Source organism: Canis aureus, chromosome 17 (genome assembly GCF_053574225.1).
Source record: "Canis aureus isolate CA01 chromosome 17, VMU_Caureus_v.1.0, whole genome shotgun sequence".
NCBI classification, from domain to species: Eukaryota; Metazoa; Chordata; class Mammalia; order Carnivora; family Canidae; genus Canis; species Canis aureus.
In genome coordinates this window covers 9,675,384-9,695,749 of record NC_135627.1, presented here as the reverse complement: position 1 = coordinate 9,695,749, position 20,366 = coordinate 9,675,384, and the positions used below count along the sequence as shown (strand labels likewise).

The window sequence follows — 20,366 nt, the reverse complement described above, 5'->3', positions numbered from 1 at the left end:
TAAATTGTATAGTCATCGCACATCAGTACCCTTCAGATCTGAGAACCAAACCTTGACAATTGTACAGATGTTGTACTATTGTGCTTTGTATTAGTAGGGCCATAGTTCAGGTTACATTCATCAGGTGAGATGAGGCTTTGTCTGAAAGCAATGGATGGTCTCATTGTCCATCAATGAAAGGTGTGAGGCCTGGGATAAGATAGGGTGGCATAGCAGATAGGGTGGCATACCTTAGACTAGGGTACCAAGGGAGAAAAGTACTGGCCCTAGGATTGGGACTTCTGGTTGGCCAGACACTGAAGTACTGGGAACCTCTTATGGTGGAAAGCCACATGGAGCTTATCCCAAGTTGAGAAAGGAAGCATGGCACATCAAAAGCTGTGCATTATTCCTTTGGTGATCCTTCTGTCCCTATTATCATGAGACTCTTCCATAATTTCTCATTGTTAGTTTTAATGTGGGAATTAAGGAAGAGCCTTAGATGTTTACATGGAAAAAAGTATTAAGCCAGATGCTTGCCATCCAAGGCTAGAGTGGTAACATTGGGAATGGTCACCAATAGAGGACTGGGTACATCAATGCCTCCAGCATTTCATTAACTGAGGTAGCCCTCCAGCGGTAGGACACAGGGAAAGATGCCAGACATTAGTTCCTGAATACAGTGGGCAGGCATACTTCAAATGTAACTAATTTCTAGCAATAAATCCAAGGCACTTGTTCCCATACTCAGTTCTAGTTTCAGAAACTCCAGGGGAGGATCCTAGTTGGTTTGTCTTGGTTTCGATAGAGTCCATTCATGGACCAATCCACTTTGGCCACGTAAGAAAATGGACATCCCAAATGAAAGCAGTGGCATTTCAGGAAGAGAAAAACAAACTTGGCATTAATCCAGTATAAGTCTACTAAAGCCATGAGGCCAGGATCTACTTCCATCTGGGTATTTTCTACCAGAGTCAATTCTTGTTATGTTAAGTAAGACAGTTTCTTTTATCATGGAGTTCTCTAACGATACTCATCAATACAAAAATAAGAAATGATTTCTGGATTAATGCACCAATTTAAGAGAGTTTTCCTATAGCGGATTCCAAAAAGATAAAAAGGCATTTGTGAAAAGTGTGCTTACTTTTTTTTTTCAAAGAATCACAGCATTTTGCTGGACAAATGGACCATAAAAATCATTAGGAAATAGACTTTTGTGACCCAAGAACTTTCTCTAGTCAGATAAGTAGTGGGCTTATTTTTTAAATACACAATTTTGATACATTTTAAAAATACATGAAGTTCAATTACATAAGATTTTTCTCTCAGTATGTGTATGGGTTAATATTAGTATTTAGCTATTTGGATGCTGATTCATTATGCACTGAAAAGAAAAAAAAAAGTCAGCTTTCTCTAACTTCCTGCATAAATTTATGTATCCACCACTAGAGGGCACAAATAAGGCTGCTTTCTGGGAAACCGGTTTTGAAAATGACAAAATGCCATATTTGGAACAGTGACTGAGTTAAGATATAAAGATATTGCATGTTTTCTTTAAATCTCAGAAGAAAAATCAAAACATATGCACATTTAAACATAGACCATTTTGTTCTATTCTCTCTCTCTTTCTCAAAAAAAATAGATGCGAGGAGAATAAGAAATACCAATGGTTCACAGAAATTTAGACTTACATAAAATTATTGAAGTGAAATGGTTATCAAAACATAAACTAAGATAAAATTACTGCTACAGCAACATAGCAAAATGCCACAAATTGACAAAAGTTTTCATAGCTGTCTAAATCACACTGTGAGCCTTTGAGGTAATTCTCAAAATCATCAAGCATAATACAGTTCACAAAACTGACTCTAAATCTTATAAATATCAGGTATATATTGCATCTCTTCTTAGCTAATGTGGTACTGTGGTAAAAATAGGGTATGATCTGGTTGCTGTCTTCACACAATAATGTGCTTGAGTCATGCTTGCTGAATACCTCCATCTTCAACAGCTGTTTTGCTCCTTAAAAAAAGAGAGGAAACCTAACTTCACCAGAAAAAAAAGCAAACGCTCCCTAATCTTGTCACCCTAGATATTTGACAAGTATTAATCACTATGGTTAGATTTGATGTCTCTCTTGATTTGTGTTTTCGGGTATTTTACAAGGAAGAAGACCTTTCTAGTAGCCAATGATTCCGCTGGAAATAAAGGAGAGCCTACAGAACAAAGTTTGCTAAGACACCTTCAGGCGGAGAAAGGGGAGTGAGGTGAATGGAAGGATGATATGACTTCTGTGATAAAAGTCAAAGCGTTGTAGTGAATCGGATCAAAGTAATGGGTGTGTAGTTTCTTTGCCTTTTACATCTTGATTTGCTCCCTGATACATTTCAAATCACTAATTTCAAGAATGTATCTAAATACAGGTTACCTTTGTTTTATTGAAATTTGTCTAAAACACAGAGTTTAAATGTTATAAACAAGGACTTTTAATGATTTTTCCTAAAATTCCTCAGCTTGTTCAAAAAGCATATTCTAAATTATTTTTTTAAAGGTCCCATTCCACACACAACAGATCTGATACCTTCTTCAAATGTTTTCCTCTCCTCCAGCGCTGTTTCCTTTCGTACTCTGGATTTTGTCACTTTCCGCCTGATTCCAACTTGAGATGCCACCTCAATTTGTCCCCCCAACATAGACAGATGCACAGGAAAGAGCAGTAATGACACAGATGCCCACTTACCCTCCCGTTAATGTGCATCCATGAAGCAGTAAATAAGTAGCATGTTTCAGAAACAGCTTTTCTCCAAATCTGAACCCAAGGGTAGAGTTTCCTCCACCAAATGAATTAAAATATTTTGTTCTATGGAGGGCACAGTGTGTGTGTGTGTGTGAGTGTGTGTGTGTATAATACATAATATATATAATAATGTTAATAATACTGTGTTTTATATATATATATATATATGACATATATATGCCAGTAAGCTATAGATAAGTAGGTGTGTGTATATATGTACACACACACAGAGCACAAACATAGTGGGGCAGCAAGATTCCCTCCAGAGCCTTAAGTATCTAGCCTGGAGGATTCTTGTATTTCCTGTCTTGGCTATTGAACATGGAGTATCTGAATTTATGTATTCCATACGATTACCCAGTTCCTCTAAGATAGCAATATTTATTAGAAACTAGTTTCCTACAAAGAAGAGGTCCAGATTATCACGAGAAATCCCTCAAGTCTTAAAACCGAAATATTATGCATCGTGTACCCTATGTTTAAGGAATAATCATATGTTACAATTTAGTTTCTGATAGGTTCTATTGTGCCATAATTCTCCATGATCTTCTTTCTAAAACATTTGGTTAGGGGTACCTGGGTGGCTCAGTGGTTGAGTATCTGCCTTCAGCTCAGGGTGTGATCCAGGGTTCCTGGGATCAAGTCCCACATCAGGTTTCCAGTGGGGAGCCTGCTTCTGCCTCTGTCTATGTCTCTGCCTCTCTCTGTATCTCTCATGAATAAATAAATAAAATCTTAAATAAATAAATAAACACTTGGTTAGATCACCATATATATATATGCACATATATGCACATATATATACTATAAAATACAAACTATATAAATATAAAAACTATATATATGTGTATATATGTATATATGTATGTGTATATATATGTATATAGTTATACACTGTTTATTCAATGAAACATAAATATAAGTCCAGGAAATAAAATTATTAAAGTGGCATTTTATTAATATAAATTTATTATGTGTATATATATTTATGATGGCTATTTACAAAATATGTAAATGAGAACAGGATTCATATTTGCAAGAAAATTTGAAATACCTGTAGCCTTCCTTCTGTCTATTCTTCCAGTTTATTTCTGGATTGTATCTTAGTTGTAGAGAGTTACAAAAAAACCTGAATTATTCAAGTAAGTAGCTGTAAGTGGTAATAGTTTTCTAACAGTTTGCCTTGTAATTGGAAAATTCTTCAATTTTACTGACTCAGGAACCTCTTAGGAGAATACTGGGAAATGTTCTGTCTAAAAATGGAATCATTACAGTATCTATCATCTAAAGTAATTTTTTACCATTTGCTATGGAGTGAATGTTTGTATCTCCACAAAATTTTTGTGTTGAAGCCCTAACCTCCAATATGATGATATTTCAAGACTTTCAGGAGGTTATTAGGATTAGGTGAAGTCAGGAGGGTTGGGCTGTCGTGATGAGATTACTGACCTTTGAAGAAGAGACACCAAAGAGCTCTTGCTTGTGCTTTCTCCCTTTCTCTCTCCCTCCCTGTCTCTCTCCCCCCACCCCACCATATGAGCACACATCAAGAAGTCGGCCATCTACAAACCAGTAAAAGGGCTAACACCAGAACCCAATCATGTAAGCACTCTGAGCTCAGACTTCCAGCCTCCAAAACTCTGAGAAAATAAATTTGTTAAGTTTCCCAGTCTATGGTATTCTGTTATAGAAGCCCCAGGAGACTACTACATCATCAGAAATACAAAAGACAAGTACAGTACTCAAGCCTTAACTATGCACATAGCCACCTAAATTATAGTAATTTCATAATGTGTGCATGGGCTATGACACAGAGTACCTAAGGCTTGCCTGGCATTGGATTAAACAGGGTGTACATAAATTGTAGTAGCAACTGTACCATTATACACACATGATAAGTGCAAGTCTAAATTAAGAAGAGTGAGGCCACAGTAGAATCACAAATTTTGTAATTAATACCAGTATAAGAAAATCAGTTATATGCAGTTATGTCTGGAGTCATTCATTAATTGCTTTGCTCACCAAAATAATTTAACTGGCAGCACAAGTTCATGGTCTCCACCATGCTAAAATTTGATATATTACTGTGCGGTATTTGTTATGGTTTTAAATACACTTTAAGATGCACTTCAAAATAAGTTCAAATACAATATTAGCAAGATCTCTGAAGCATCTCCTCTGAGTTGTATTATTTTTTGAAGCACAATTTGAAAACCTTTAGGTGAAATTATAAGTGTCACCACGGAATGATACCAATTTCTATTTCCATTATTCTCTGCCCACCCAACCACCCTAGCTAAGCCACATGTATTCATAAGTGCAGTATTCATCAGTAAGTCCCAATAACACCCTCTAACTTCAGTGCATTCCCCAATCCAGCACACTTTGCCCTCTCCTCTTTTTAAGATCTTATTAGTTTGTTTGAGAAAGAGAAAAAGCACATGAGTTGGGTTGGGGGGCAGAGGAAGAAAGAGAAGCAGACTCCTTACCGAGCAGGGAGCCTGATGTGGGGCTCCATCCCAGGACTCTGGGACCATGATCTGAGCCCAAGGCAGATGCTTAATGGACTCAGCCACCCAGGTGCTCCTGTCCTCTACTCTTGATCTTATGCAACTCAAACCTTAAGTCACCAACACCGAAGGTAAAGGTACTTTAAACAATTTTCATCTGAATAAACATCATGCAAGCATAAATGGAAAAGGAATTCTAAAATTATTATCTAAATTAGAAGAAGTTAAACCATTTTAACTATGAACATTTATCATCCACCTATTTCTTTTTAAGTAAAATGAAAATATGACTACAAAGCAATTCAGTAATATATTATATGAAAGTTCCAAAATAAGCATTTCTGGACTTTGTTATGCTCTTTGACTAGTGTAACAGATGATCCTAATGGCCAAGAGCTACTGTTACCTTTTTTCGATTCTAACAGAACCTCAACCTTGTTTCAAGGTATTATGAATAGGGATACGAATTGTGCCACTGAGAGGAGACAGCCCTTTTTAGTGTTACTATGTGAATCCTAATTAAGGTAAAGCAATGACTGATTTAGGAATTGGCCTGAGACACACTTTTGGCCAGTAAGCTATGTGAGAAGTCCTACTGTAGAGAGAGGGTGTTTGGGACATTGTTAGGTGACATCAGGATCTGCTGCAGCCAATATGCAATCATGAAAGAAGAAGCCAATCCACTCATGTAGCAGAGTAGAAAGATGGAAAAAACAGATCCCAGTGAATGTCATTTTGCTGCTGAATTAACCAACTCCAGAACTTCTCTACCTCCAGACTTCTTATTTATATGTAAGCAAATTTTAGTTGTTTTTTTTTATTTTGTTTTGAAAACATGTTAAGTCATACAACCCATGTCTGTTCTACATATGACATTCCCTTCAATGGACAGTTATAACTCTCTGAACAGCAGAAGTGATAAACTTCTCCCCAGAACTACATTAGACCCAAAAACCTCTTCAGGAATCATTGGTACATTAATAAAAATAACCATTGTACTTGGTTGCCCTAATACATTTTTAGAACAGAAAATCCTGCCAAAAGAAAGGGAGAGTATTTAGAGAAGTACATAAACATTATTTTATTTGAGTGCAAGACATACCAAACCCATTTATTGTTAATGAAACAAACCAGAAAGCACCCTTGCAAAATCATTCCTATTTATTTTTCAGTAATGTTCTACTCAGGCTCCAAAGATTGTGCATCAGGGAAAAATAGCAGGTGTGTCATTAAAGAACAAGTCCAACCTAGCACTCTGATAAGCCATGAAAATTACTGAATTCAATTACACAGGAACTTTTATATTCTGCAAGTCTTGTTTTTGTGAGTCATCAAAGACTTCCCGGTTGCTTATCCAAAGTCATGTCATGTTGACTATCAATGTCAATGGGAAAAAAAGAGTTTTGTTCTGTTTCACTTTAGTCTTTACAGTGTCACATGTAATTTATATTCAGTACATGATAGTTTAGATTGATTCTAGTAGCTCTTGATAGGGCCTTGAAGTATTAACTAGCTAATGAAAGGAAGTGTTGATTTTGGTGGTTGACAAGGCATTTTGTGAGGTGGGCATCCAAGTCATATTATTTCTAACATAAGCATAATAGGGCATGATAGCACTATTTGCAAACTAACACCAAAAGGTGGCCCTTTGTCTCTCACATGTGCTAGAGAACCCACATGCAGAAATGTTTCATTAATTTCCCAGTTCATTCAATGAATACTTCTGAAACAGCCTCTATGATAGGATTACAGAGGAAAAACGATCAAGGTGAGAAAATACACTTTTCCAAGTTCCTTATAAGTGGAAAAATGGAGGCCCAATGAGGTGAAAGATTGATAAGAGTACAGCAATATAGTGACAGCATCGGGACTCAATGCTAAAACTCTTACCTTCCAGGCCCCAGTTCTTCAAACCACACCACACTGCTTCAACAATAATAAAAATCCTCCAAATGACTGCCTATGCTCAACCACAACTAAACAAAACATGAGCTTCAAAGAAAAAGAATTTAAAAATATGTTTTCAAACCAGCCCTAATGATACGACTCATTCATGAAGAACACTAATGAAAAAAATGGATGTGTCCGGGACACAAGAAAGGCCATCACACAAAATAATGGTCGCCAGGAAGGAAAAGAACATGTCCAAAGTGCTGAGGGAAACTTAAATTACAAATCCTTCCTTCCATTTAAGCTTCTGCCAGTGGTTTGTGGCTTAAACTCTGACACCAAAAGAGTTAACAATGATGCTCATAGACCAAACCTGGGTGATGAGTAGAGAGCATCCATTGTGACCCCCAAGAATAAATTATGCTATAATTTAGTGGCTATAAAGCACTTTGCTGAATTATTTTAGATCACATTTAGATAAACATTTATTGAAAAGCATCGTATTCATGTCCAGTCAAGACTCTTTACTAGCAGTTGGAGAAAATGAGAATCAGAGAGGTGACTGACCAAAAGTGAGCCAGGAAGCAACTGATAGGATTCCATTTTGAGTTTTCTGAACTCTAGGTCACATTTCCTTCTGCCCTGAGTTTGACTAGGTAAGATTCATGGACTTATTGTGAAAGCAGGCCAGGCTTTATAAATATGCAGATGTATACGTTTAGATTGCAATCCACTTATTCAGCGTTTCCATGTGCCAGACACTGGTCAGGTGTGTGACACAAAGATGAATAAGGTAGGGTCTGGTCTACTTTCAAGGAGTTTATGTGACAGAAAGGGAGAGAGAAACACATAAGCAGGCACTTTGTTATCATGTGCTAAATATTAAAACAGAGGAGTGAGCTCAAAGATGATCAATCAAAAGGGCTTTTTAAAACCACATTTCCTACATGTGCCAAAAATAGTATCATCAAAAATATCACTCTTTTGTACTAATCATTGGTGTACCCATTGAGACTTTTAAAATGCAAATAGTTCTGCATGAGAGCCCAGAGTCTTTGGGGCTGAGGGTCCTGCTCTGCCCAGTTCCCTGGAAGGGTAGGGGTCCCAGAAAGTCAGAAAAGAATAAGGCAGTCAAAGGTCATTTAATTTACCTTTCTGTTTGATCTCATGCTTGCCCCCATTGGGAGGCTGTGCATGTCAAAACTGGTTCTCTTGTTGAATTTTAGGCGAAAAAAATATGCAGATTTTAGTTTATTCTGTATGCCAGACCATGATTTTAGAGAATTGCTGTGCTCACACACAATATAAGTAATAATTACTCTTCAAAATTGGCAAATGCCCAAAACTCAGGAATTCTCCCAGACCTGGAAGGTGTGTGATTTTTAGCAAAATCTTTATTTAATAAATCTGAATTAAAATGTTTTGCCAAGCATAGTGCCTCCAAGGTTATAATGGATAATGTGTCAATGGTGCTTGCATCGAAATGTAAGTTTTATCATACATAAAAATGCTCATTTGTCTTCTATTCAATTACTTTCTAAAATCCTATGTTAATATTCAATATAATTTAGAAGGGAAAACAAGTTATTTTAAAACTTCCAACTGAAAATTTGAATGATCAGAATTATTTTTGCAAAAAAAAATGATTATAAAATCACAGGAGTTCTCTTAGTAATTATAAGCAAGAAGAATTTTTGAATCTGATTTTATATTATACTTTCTTACTATGTGTTTTTAATTTCCTTGTAATTTGGGTCAATATTGCTCTTTATAAAAAAATTTTAAAAAATCATAATAACGTATAGAGTGGGGACTCAAGTGTGTGTTAGGAATAGCGTTTTGAAGAAAAGCCTCATAAGGCACAATTTGCTCTGTAGGCCTACATTCCATTTTCATGATAATATTTTGAACAAATAAATATTTATTGGTTATCTGGACTAGATTCTAAATTGGATCTAAATGGTGATGAACTTCGCAGCACTAACCAGCACATACCTTGAACATGCAGTTGGTGCTGCATTGTCACACACATGTGCACGTGTGTATGTGCACACGCACAGTAATATATGCATTAAGATATGATAAGTTGATCATGAAAACAGATATATTGCAGTTATTACAAGTAATACTCCACATTTATCGAGTACCAACTATGTGTCAGGTTGTGTGTTAAGTCCCTTTCCTGTATTATCTCATTATTGAGAATATAATTTGGTCAAAATAAAAATTCTAAGGCCACTTGTCATTAAAAACAATTGACTTACAAATAGATGTTTGAAACATTTGTTTTTTTATATTTCTAAAGATTTTATTTATTCATTTGACAGAAAGAGAGAGCATAAGCAGGGGGGACTGGCAGAGGGAGAGGAAGATGTGGTGCTCTATCCCAGGATCCTGGGATCCAGACTTGAGCTGAAGGCAGACACTTAACTGACTGAGCCACCCAGGTGCCCAAAAACATTTATTAATATAAAATGATGTCTCCTATACTAGATCCTAAGAAACACTAGTTTCTTTGACTACTACTAAATATGACTATTTTTAAAAACTGTTATGACAGTTAATTTTATGTGTCAACTGGACCAGGGTAAGAGATGCCCACGTAGCTCGTAAAGCATTGTTTCTGGGGGTGTCTGTGAGGGTGTTTCTGGAAGAGATTAGCATTAAAATCAGTAGATTGAATAAAGAAGATCCACCCTCTCCAATGTGAGAAGGTATTATCCAAAATCCATTAAAGGCCCAAATAGAACAAAAAAACAGAAGAATGAATTCTTTCTCTCTTCTTGAGTCGGGACTTGCTTCTTCTCCTACCTTTGGACATCAAAGTTCCTAGTTCTCAAACCTCTGGACTCCAGGATGTAAACCAGGGATCACTCCCCTCCCCATCCACACCATCCACTCCCTTGGTTCTCAGGCCTTCTGACTCAGATTAAATTATACCACCAGCCTTCCTTGTTCTCTGGCTTTCAGACAGCATATGGTGAGATTTCTCAGCCTCCATAATCACATGGGCCAATTCCCATAATAAATCTATATCTATATATCTATAATAGATATATATATCATATACCTACATATTTATATTTGTAGATATAGGTAGAAATCCTAATGGTTCTGTTCCTCAGGAGAACTCTAATACAGATGGCAAATAGGTTTGAGAAAAAAATAAGGTAAAGTGAGTCAGAGACATCTCTATACCACAACACTTCTTAAGGCCTTTATTATACAACTGCATATGGAACCCTGTGAAAGAGAGAGACCGTAGCCCCTGATGTGCACACTTGGGCCAACGTACACACTACATCACAGAGCATCTCCAACCTGGTTCCACAGAGAAAACTTTGGGAAACATTAACACACAAACTCAAAGTGCAACATCATGTCAGGGTCCAGTGGGCAGGGCATGCTCAGGAAGGAGATTAAATTTGAAAATTTAAAGGAGACTTTCAATCTGATTGATGGAAGGAAAGGGGAATGACAAGGACAAAGACACAGTGGCCAGGCAGGACAAGGTAGATAAATGGAAATAAGACAGCAAAAGCAGACCAGGTCAGATCCAGGAAGGCCTTGTAAATCAAATTAAGGATTGAAGTAATAAAGAAAACCCTATTCTGTTATGTTCCTTTAAACCATCTCCTTTCCTTTACTGGAAATGGCAGAGAATTATAGGCCCTGTTCAACAGCTTCTACTTAGTGGTAAAAAGCACAGGTCTCTTTATTGAAAAGTCTATAAATCAACTCTGAGACAAAAATCATCGTTTACTCATACACTTGTAGAAGAACCAGTCTCCATGAGTTGTATGTCTGCCATTATCTTAGACTGTGAATTGAAGGGAAGAAGCTGCCTAACTTCAGCAGTACAAGATGGCAGAAAGAGCACTGACCAAAGATGGTGGAATGGAGAAATTTGTGCTGGTCGTGGCTCAACCATGTGGGTGACCCCAAGCCAAGTCCCTTAGCATCACTGAACCTCATGGGTCTCATTAAGAAAAATTGAGATTTTGGTGAGCTGGTCTGCCATCTTATGGTGCCCTAACAGTCTATGCTTTCCAGAGTGTCTTTTGTTTATTTTTCAAATAGCAGCAGTAAATATTATGATATGAAATGAGAAAGATAATACCTACCTGGAAGAAGTCCTACATGTGCTATTTAATGTAAAAGATGAACAACATCATGTAAACTGCTCCATTATTTCTCTGGGGCAGTTAGCTTGTGCACTGGCTTTTCCATGTGCCCACTAATGCCACTTACAGTCTTCCTTCCATGCTCTGGGGTCACGCCTGCCCCATCTGTCTCCATCACACTTGCCTCCCTTAAACATGACATGTTGAGGAATAAGGCATTAGGGAAGAAAGACAGCACTGGATGGGGAGGAGGACTCAAGGGGCAAATACAGAGTATTTCTTATTCTGTTCATCTCCTCAAATTCTTCTCCGGGGCTTCTCAAAGCATCACTCCCTTGATCGAGACAATGGCTCTCAATTGTGGGTGAATTTTTCCCTCCAGGGGACATTCAGTGATTTCTGGAGACATTTTTGGCTGTCACAGCAAGAAGGGGAAGGTGTTCTAGCACTCAATAGGTGGACAAGGGGTGCTGCTAAACACCCTGCAAAGCAGAGGGCAGCCCCCACAACCAATTGTCCAGCCCCAAATGCAGTGGTGCCAAGGCTGAGAAACTGTCTAGTTATACTGTGCAATTTAGCAAAGCAAGGACTTTGTGTTGAACATATAAAGAAAAAGGATACACTAGCAGTAGGTAACAGACTTGTAAGGATTATATCTTATTTTTTTTCCTATTTAGCTCTTTTACACCTAAAAAAAGTTTCTTGATGAACTATTTTAAAAAATTTCCCCCTACGATATGGAGGAGCAGAGAAATAAATACTATTCAAAAACTCTATTGCCTTTTGTGGTTTTTCTGTTAGAGCACCAAGAGACAGGTCACCAGGATGCTGATTTCCAAACTCTTGTATTCTTTTCCACTGTAAGAAGCAATATAGTTCATGGAGTAATCTCTAAATCCAAACAGAAATGGCAGCTGTGGGCCATGTGGATTATGTGATGCTGGGGGGCCCAGCACATCCAGAGCAAGGTTATGAACCCCATGTTCTCTCCCCTTTTCTGGGACCTTTCCACCATCTTAAACCTTTCCCAAAAAGTTAAAAAAAAAAAAAAAAAAAGAGGGTATCTAACATCCACACTACCATTAAATCATATGCCGAAGATAAGCTAAGTTTCAGATGCCTTCAGTTCTACTTTCACTGTCAAGCAAAGGGTCCATGTGAAATAATGACTCACATTATTATATAATACTTATATAACATTTACATTTATATAACTTTATCATTGACATGGTGCAGTTTTCATTGTCATTAGCTCACTTATTTCTCGCAACAACCTTACAATACATTATTAGCCCATTTTACTCTAAGGAGAAAACATCTAGGAGTTCAGGTTCACACAGTATTTATATTTAAGCAAATCCTGATTCCCAAGCCAGAGGCTATGTTTTCACACTGCCCGACATAAAGCATAAACGTGCTGATAGGTATGATATTCTATCGTACTGTACATTGAGGGACACAGATTGGTTTCCTACCCTTGAAAATGGGTAGAAATTCTTGTTTTCTACCTTTGAATATAAAAATAGTGGTTTTCTTCACCAAAGCTAGATGAGTGTTAACTACCAACAACCTTTCGTCATCATGTCACTGGAAATTTAAGACCTAAAAAAACTTGCAGACACCACGACCAAGGCTTCTGGTCACTAGTTGTCTTTGTTTGCTGGGGCTGCCATAACAAAGTACCACAACTAGGGGGCTTAAAGAACAGAAATTTATTTCTCACAGTTCCTGAGGCTGGAAGTCCAAGAACAAGGTGTCAGCAGGTTTGGTTTCTTCTGAGACCTCCCTCACTGGCTTGTAAACAGCCATTTTCTTCCTATGTCTTCACATCACCTTCCCTCTGTGTGTGCATCTGTATCTTAATCTTCTCTTCTTATAAGGATACCAATCATATTGGGTTAGGGTTGATGCCAATGACCTCATTTTAACTTAATGACCTCTTTAAAAATTCTCTGTCCAACGCAGTCACATTCTGAGGTACTAGGGGTTAGGGCTTGAATATATGAACTTAACTGGGGACTCAAATCAGCCTGTAACATTGGTGTCAGAGGATTTTTTCGAGCTCAGATCTGGGTCTCATGCATGAATAGCTAAAAACCTCAATTCCAAAATAGAAAGATCTTTTTAGAGTTATGCCATGTTCTGCTTTCACCTATAATTTTTTTAATCTGTTAAAAAATACCTAAACAGTGCATTTTATTCTTAGAGCTTAGCTTTGTGCAGTGATGTGGAAAATGTATTGACATGTTAATCTACTAATGTTTCAAGTTCTGCTGAACATTTAATTTTAAAAGATATGAGGGGGTTGTTCAAGAGGTCTGTTTTTGGCTGCTTGGGAAACCACTTTTTGACTTTCTATATGACTTCTCTCCCTCCCACACGTACACTGTGGCAGCCCTGGGTCCTTACTAATGTCAGGCAGTGCCTAGCTTCAGTGGAGCTGCTGTGAGCAAAGAGGTCCCTGCTCTCCTTGCTCCCAGCTATATTAACCTGAGGTTCTCCTCTATAATGAAGTGATTATCTGAATTCAGAATTATCTCAAATAAAACAAAGCTTTTCTAAACATACCTGACATTTTCTCAAATTTTGAGGCTGGAAGAGAGAGAAAGAACATCATAGGGAACTGCTCTGTTGATGGAGAATGAAGAAGAACTAGAATTTCATATGTAACACCTCCTGATAGACACATGCATTTTTCACTGAAATAAAGAAGATGGTAATTGATATGTAGAATAATAGTACATTGTAGAAATAGAAGGAACCTAATTTGGGGATCTTAAAGTCTGGATTAGATCCCCAGAGATCTGCCATTTGCTTCTTCTATGCCCTTGGGCAAATAGCTATCCTTCTTTGAAGTTCCCTTTTTTAATCTACAATTGAGTGGTTAATAATCTTAGTGCTGCCTATTTTACAGTTTTTATATGGATCAAATGAGGTACTGTATGTGAAATGCTAATGTAAACTATCTCCACTTTAAGAATGTTAGTGAGCAATATATTTCTGGAAAGAGTAAATTCATTTTCTACAGCATTTTGTCGTTTTCTTGAAGACAAATTCTGCCTTAAGTAGCTAAACATACTGCAAGATTTTAAGCATCAGCTCAACCCCAAATGTAGGCTAAAGTTTAAATGAAGCTGGCGTTTTCAAAATAGAATGATATGAATATTTGGGACTCTTTTAAGGAACAAATTTACTGCTATACAGATTAGGATTTCTTATCCTGCAATGACTTCCAGTTTTCTTCTCCACTGAGGGCACCAGAAGTATGGGGAGAAAGGGGCATTAATACAAGTTTGCACACCAAGCACATCAATGAACCTACTTCTTCCTCCATTAGAAATCCATAAAATCTCATAGAATGAGAGAGAAGAGGAATCATATATAATCTTAAGAGGGGTTATAAAAAGTAATACTTAATCTCTTACTATGTCCAAACACTGAATTAAGCAATTTATAAACATTGCCTTATCCAGTCCTCACAAAAAATCTTTTGAGGTAAGCATCGTTCTTCTACTTTTCTAGCTCTGAAGGAACTAAACTAATGTTTAAAGAGGTAATAGTCAAACATAGGATTTGTTGACTTCACATCCTTGCTTTTAGCTCTTACTAAAAGTAGGTGTTCATGAAGAATAATAAAAATATAAATATAGCTAAACCTTTGAAATCAAACAGTGACTCCATTTTAGGGATACCAAAATTGGATTTGTGGATCTACAAATTGATTTATAACTTTTATAAGTCAGAGTTAATAGATTTGGAAACTACTATAAAATTATTTAATGCCAATCCAAATTGTATTATTTCCCATTATTAACAAAATTCAAGTTCACACATGTTTTCATATGATATGCAAAAAACTAGCCATAATAGAATATGGTAAATTTAATAATTAGTGCTATGAACAAAAAATATTATGAGGCATTAATTGAATCTGGCACTATCAAGAAAAAGATCATCGGACTGGCACTTCAGGTGAGCCTCAAAGGAGAAATAGGTCTTCTTCAAATGGGGAATGTGCAGCAGGAAGAAATTAACATCAGTTCAGAGTATGGACCTGAGAGATGGATGGCATAATTCCTTATTAATTATAGTTTAAATAGTTCCCAAAAGAAGATAACAGATCTTCTCCATTATTCTTCAGTGGGTTTTCAGGAAACCAAGCTACAATGGAATTCTAGATCTTTAGAAGTCATATGAATAATAAAATCAGAGCTATAGCTCATTGTTCACTTCTTTGTTATAGCACGCATCAAACTGTGGCATAATTATGTGCTTATTACTTTATAAGATCCTATTTTATTTATCTTTGTATGTCAAGCACCCTGCACAGTACCTGACCCACAGTAGAATTTAATACACATTTGATTAATTAAGTGCCAACTGCAATATATAGTCAGTATTGACTGAATTTCTATTAGGAATTCATTTCCTTTTTTGAATTTGTACCATAAGAAACCTTACAATTAAAAGTTTTCTCTGTCGGGATCCCTGGGTGGCGCAGCGGTTTGGCACCTGCCTTTGGCCCAGGGCGCGATCCTGGAGACCCGGGATCGAATCCCACGTCGGGCTCCCGGTGCATGGAGCCTGCTTCTCCCTCTGCCTCTCTCTCTCTCTCTCTCTCTCTCTCTGTGACTATCATAAATAAATAAAAATTTAAAAAAAAAAATTAAAAAAAAAAAAAAATAAAAGTTTTCTCTGTCAGATACCAAGAAAATTAGCATTTGTCACCAGTTTACTGAAGTGTCTCATCTCAGTAAGGTGTACCCTTGAGTTTTGTATTTTCCTATTTAATATTCCTAAATGTGATATGTCAAATCCTCCTCCTACTGAGCAGAATATTCGGTTATTAAAACTTCATCCAGGTCAGTTTAAAACTTCAGTGTCCTTTTTGATTCAAAGTGCTCCCTCTCCCTGCACAGCACACTCTGCCTTGGCATGCATACTTCCTCTTCAGTTTTCTATGCTTCACTACTGGGCCTCCAAAAAGAAAAGGGGGAATGGCATATTTGGGGGTCCTTCTTTTTTAATTTTTATTTATTTATGATAGGCACACAGTGAGAGAGAGAGGCAGAGACATAGGCAGAGGGAGAAGCAGGCTCCATGCACCAGGAGCCCGACGTGGGACTCGATCCCGGGTCTCCAGGATCGCGCCCTGGGCCAAAGGCAGGCGCCAAACCGCTGCACCACCCAGGGATCCCAGGGGTCCTTCTTTATTAATCCTTGCACATTGTGCTTCCCCAGTGTTCCCCACCCTTGTGTTTCTGCTACGTGGGGTCCACCCATTGTTTCTTGATGCCATGGTCTCTTCTTTTAGGGACAGTCCCCTAGATATTCTCATGGTGAAATGGTTCTAGCCTGGCTACAGTCCATACCATCCAGCTCACCCCGAGACTCAGCATCCTCGCCATGACACATGTAGCAGGAGAGGGCTACTTCTCCATACTGCACCTTCTCTATGCCCATTTCCCTCCACATTCAGCTTTCTTTCCACCACTCACCACCTAAGGGAGATCTAGAGATACATGAACTGGTCTCTGCTCAAACAGATGTCCAACTAGGGAAAGAGATGTCTCCCCTTATTGGCAGATATCCTACACTCCACAAAGTTTCTCTAGGAGTCCCTCTCACCTGGCTTTGGGAATATGAAAACATCCCATCAAGGGAGGGGAGGTACTTCTCTTTCATTAGAAACACAACAGTTCTCTCAAGATCAGCAATCTCAAAGTCACTAGAATAGGAGAAAGGAGAATTCTAGAGAGTGCAGGGCTTGGAGAAGAAGCTTGAATGCTCACTGCTGGGCATGGCAAGGAGGTGATTTGAAGCATATGAACTTACAAATTTTGGTGGGGAAAAAATGTTTATAAAGGTGGTAAAACGGCTAGTAAAGAGCCTCTTCCAACCTTTAGATCCAGTTGTAGCTCAAAGTATGTTGTTGCACTTTGACACAATAGAGAAACTTAAAACTAAGCTTCAGTGCTGCAGTTGGATAGTGTCCAAAACCCCATCAGATCATATGTGCGTTCTGCTTGGAAGACATTAAAAGTAATATTAATAGGTATCCCTGGGTGGCGCAGCGGTTTGGCGCCTGCCTTTGGCCCAGGGCGCGATCCTGGAGACCCGGGATCGAATCCCACGTCGGGCTCCCGGTGCATGGAGCCTGCTTCTCCCTCTGCCTGTGTCTCTGCCTCTCTCTCTCTCTCTGTGACTATCATAAATAAATAAAAAAAAAAAATTAAAAAAAAAATTTAAAAGTAATATTAATAGTTACAATCAGCATAGAAAAAATACGAGGAAAATACACAGAGGGAGGATATTCGTGAGAGAGAGAGAAAGAAAAGATGGAGGAAAGCAGAATGTAAAGGAGAAATTGTTCTTCAAAATTCAAATGCAGAATTAATGCAAAAATGTCTTCTACAACTTATGAGGCATTAAGTAAATGTTTTGAAGGATGTATGAGTAAAATAAAAATAAAAAGGAGGGGGAAAGAAGGAGGAAAGCAAGAGTGGATGCCATAATTCCACATCTGTTTTTCTATGGAAGATTTTCCTCACTCTCAATAAGGAATTATTACCGTTCTGGAGGGAAAGTTGAGCCTGTTGTTAGAGTTTCCACTTGTGTCACTGATCATCTTGTCACCACTATATCCCTGGTATCCATCTAGCTAAAAAGCTGGGAAGGCAGCAAATACATTCTTCCAGGGAGAAAGGCTACAGTGATATGGTCAACATCACCATGTCTTCACAAATTAAAAGAAAGGAAGGAAAACAAGGGGACACTTTTCAGGAGTCTTTTATATTTAATAATATTTTAGTTGTAAATATCAATATTTTGCAACCAACTTTCCATTAGTCATATCATTCCAAGAACAAGAATATGGATTATAGAAAATTATTTAAGAATTCCTCAGTGAGGCCATAAACTTTCTGATGGCTGGGACTGTATAATTAATTCCTGTATTACTAGCAGGGTGCACCTAGAAGATACTAAAAAAATATATATTTGGAGAATGAATAAATGCATGAATAATATTGCTCATTCTGGACATTGACTTTAATTTTCTTATCAGGACAAATCTTAATTTTGCACTTTTCCTTCATCCCAAAGGTAAGCTGTAGTGGTTCAAGACGCACCTCTATGAGTATTTCTGATTCATACTCCTCTATAACTTAATGTAAATGTAAAAACTAAATGGCAAAACAAAAGTCTGACACATGTAAAACATCTTGGTTATACACGCCTTTAAGTATGTTATCTCTCAGTTTAAGAGCTATTAAGAGAAGGAAATAGAATCAGTTGCAGGTTTCTTAATTGGAGTTAAGTGACAGCTAGTTAATAGCTTTCAAACAATGCTATTCTAAATGGCAACTGAAGTTTCAGCAAAAAATAGAATCCCTTGGTCAGAGACTGAACAAGATTTCTATTTTAGGCGTTTTGTGATAAATTGTAAGAATGGATCACAGGAATAAATTTACTGGAAAGCAATTGAAGAGAAAGCTTTTAGAAAAACAGATTTTTGGCAAAAGCAGCCATCAGCTATTCTAGTCTTTGGCATTATGAAGCCCATAGAGCAAATTTCCAAAGTAATTAATATAAGTGAACACTACATTTTAAAAAATCAATTCTTTTATAGGAAATGCAAGGATATTGACACTATAATCTAGTCCTACAAATGAGCATTTTGCATCATTATAAGTATCACAAAGACTTGAACCAAAAGAGTCTATCAAGTTTATAATATTAGTAATACTGCAAGCATCACTGGATAGATGCACCAATATTCCAAAATAACCGGTAAAGTTTCTGGCATTTCTCAATGTAACACAGGACTCTGTTATGTATTAATTGAGAGTGAACTTTAATCTAAAAATGGAAATTATAGAGACAAGAAATTATCTGGGAAGCCATAGCTATGGTTCTCTGGGTTTCTCTTGTGGGTAGAAAGCTGTAAAAAATGTACACCTGCATGAATTGTGTTTGTGTCTCAGCCTTGTGTGTGAGGAGGTGCCCAGCATCTTTCTATTTTAAGTTCAATAAACTTTTTCTGGGAAGATGTTATGAGTCTATGTAACTTTCCTCTGGTCAGTAGCAGTGGGTAGTAGTGTCCCTCTCATTTGTATGTAGGTTAGTGGTAAAGACATAAAGGATAATGTGAATAATATTTCCAATTCTTAGAGAAACATACTTGCTTTGAAAATGTCCCTAAATAAATAACTATGCTATAAACATACATCCATATATTTCATATGGAGGGATTCATAAAAGTTTCCTGGAATACGTGAAACATTTGATTTCCCTTTTAAAAAAAAATCTCATCATGTTGCCAACCATATAACCAAGGCTTCCAGTAAATGTAAATACTTTTAAAAACTTTCTTTCCAATTCCATTAATGACCTTTCATAGACAAATTATATCTGTGGTGACAAATAAGAGCATGCTGGATAGTTTATGGATATCATACCAATTCTGCTTTAATTTTATAAATTATCCTCTTGCAAAGAGATATTATACACCAGTTGTATAATCTTGCGTAATATGTCATGTTTTACTGGTGAGACGTTTTTGCTAGTTCATTTTCCATAGAGGAAATATATATGAAGCATCTTCTGTGATAGATACCATACTAGGCACTAAGCTTACAATATGAGTAAATTAGTGTCAAGGCTACATGGCTAAGAGACTGGAGTAAATGGAAGGACAGCTAAACACACAAAGAAATGCTATAATTTCAGAAACACTATAACAAAAGGTATCTCTTACAGAAGCACCAATGACGGTTCAATTCTCTCTGCAGAGCTGCTGGCAATAATTCTCTAGAGGTCATTTTGGGCTAGGTCTCTGCAGGATGGTTATCAGGGATCAGTATTCTAGTAGGTGATCTAACTGGTTCCAAAGTCGGGTGATTCAGAGGCAAAAAACCATAGGGTATACAGTGCAAACATGACCAAAGGGAGGCTGGATTATGAAAAGTCACAAGTACCATGCTTAGGAGTTTAAGGTTTTTATATATGAAATGGGAAATGTTCCAAAACTTTTGTGCAGAGTGATGAAATTATCATATTTGCACA

At 37.3% G+C, this 20,366-nt stretch overlaps 1 protein-coding gene across 8 annotated transcripts in view; it reads right to left on the bottom strand.

Moving 5' to 3' along the window:
- FGF14 (fibroblast growth factor 14) overlaps positions 1 to 20,366 on the bottom strand; it is a 614,603-nt gene that overhangs the window by 373,625 nt on the left and 220,612 nt on the right. For 2 of the 8 annotated variants that reach the window (XM_077855041.1, XM_077855044.1), the window contains exons 3-4: positions 17,136 to 17,322; positions 13,869 to 13,999 (exon numbers count right to left, since the gene is read on the bottom strand). The exons of 3 other annotated variants lie outside the window; for them this stretch is intronic. In XM_077855041.1, the coding sequence (XP_077711167.1) occupies positions 13,869 to 13,989 (121 nt within the window). In that variant the 5' untranslated portion in view covers positions 13,990 to 13,999; positions 17,136 to 17,322. Of the gene's footprint in view, positions 1 to 13,868; positions 14,000 to 17,135; positions 17,323 to 17,871; positions 18,024 to 20,366 lie in introns of those variants that run through there. 3 more of the 8 variants (XM_077855042.1, XM_077855045.1, XM_077855043.1) reach the window with 2 other exon arrangements.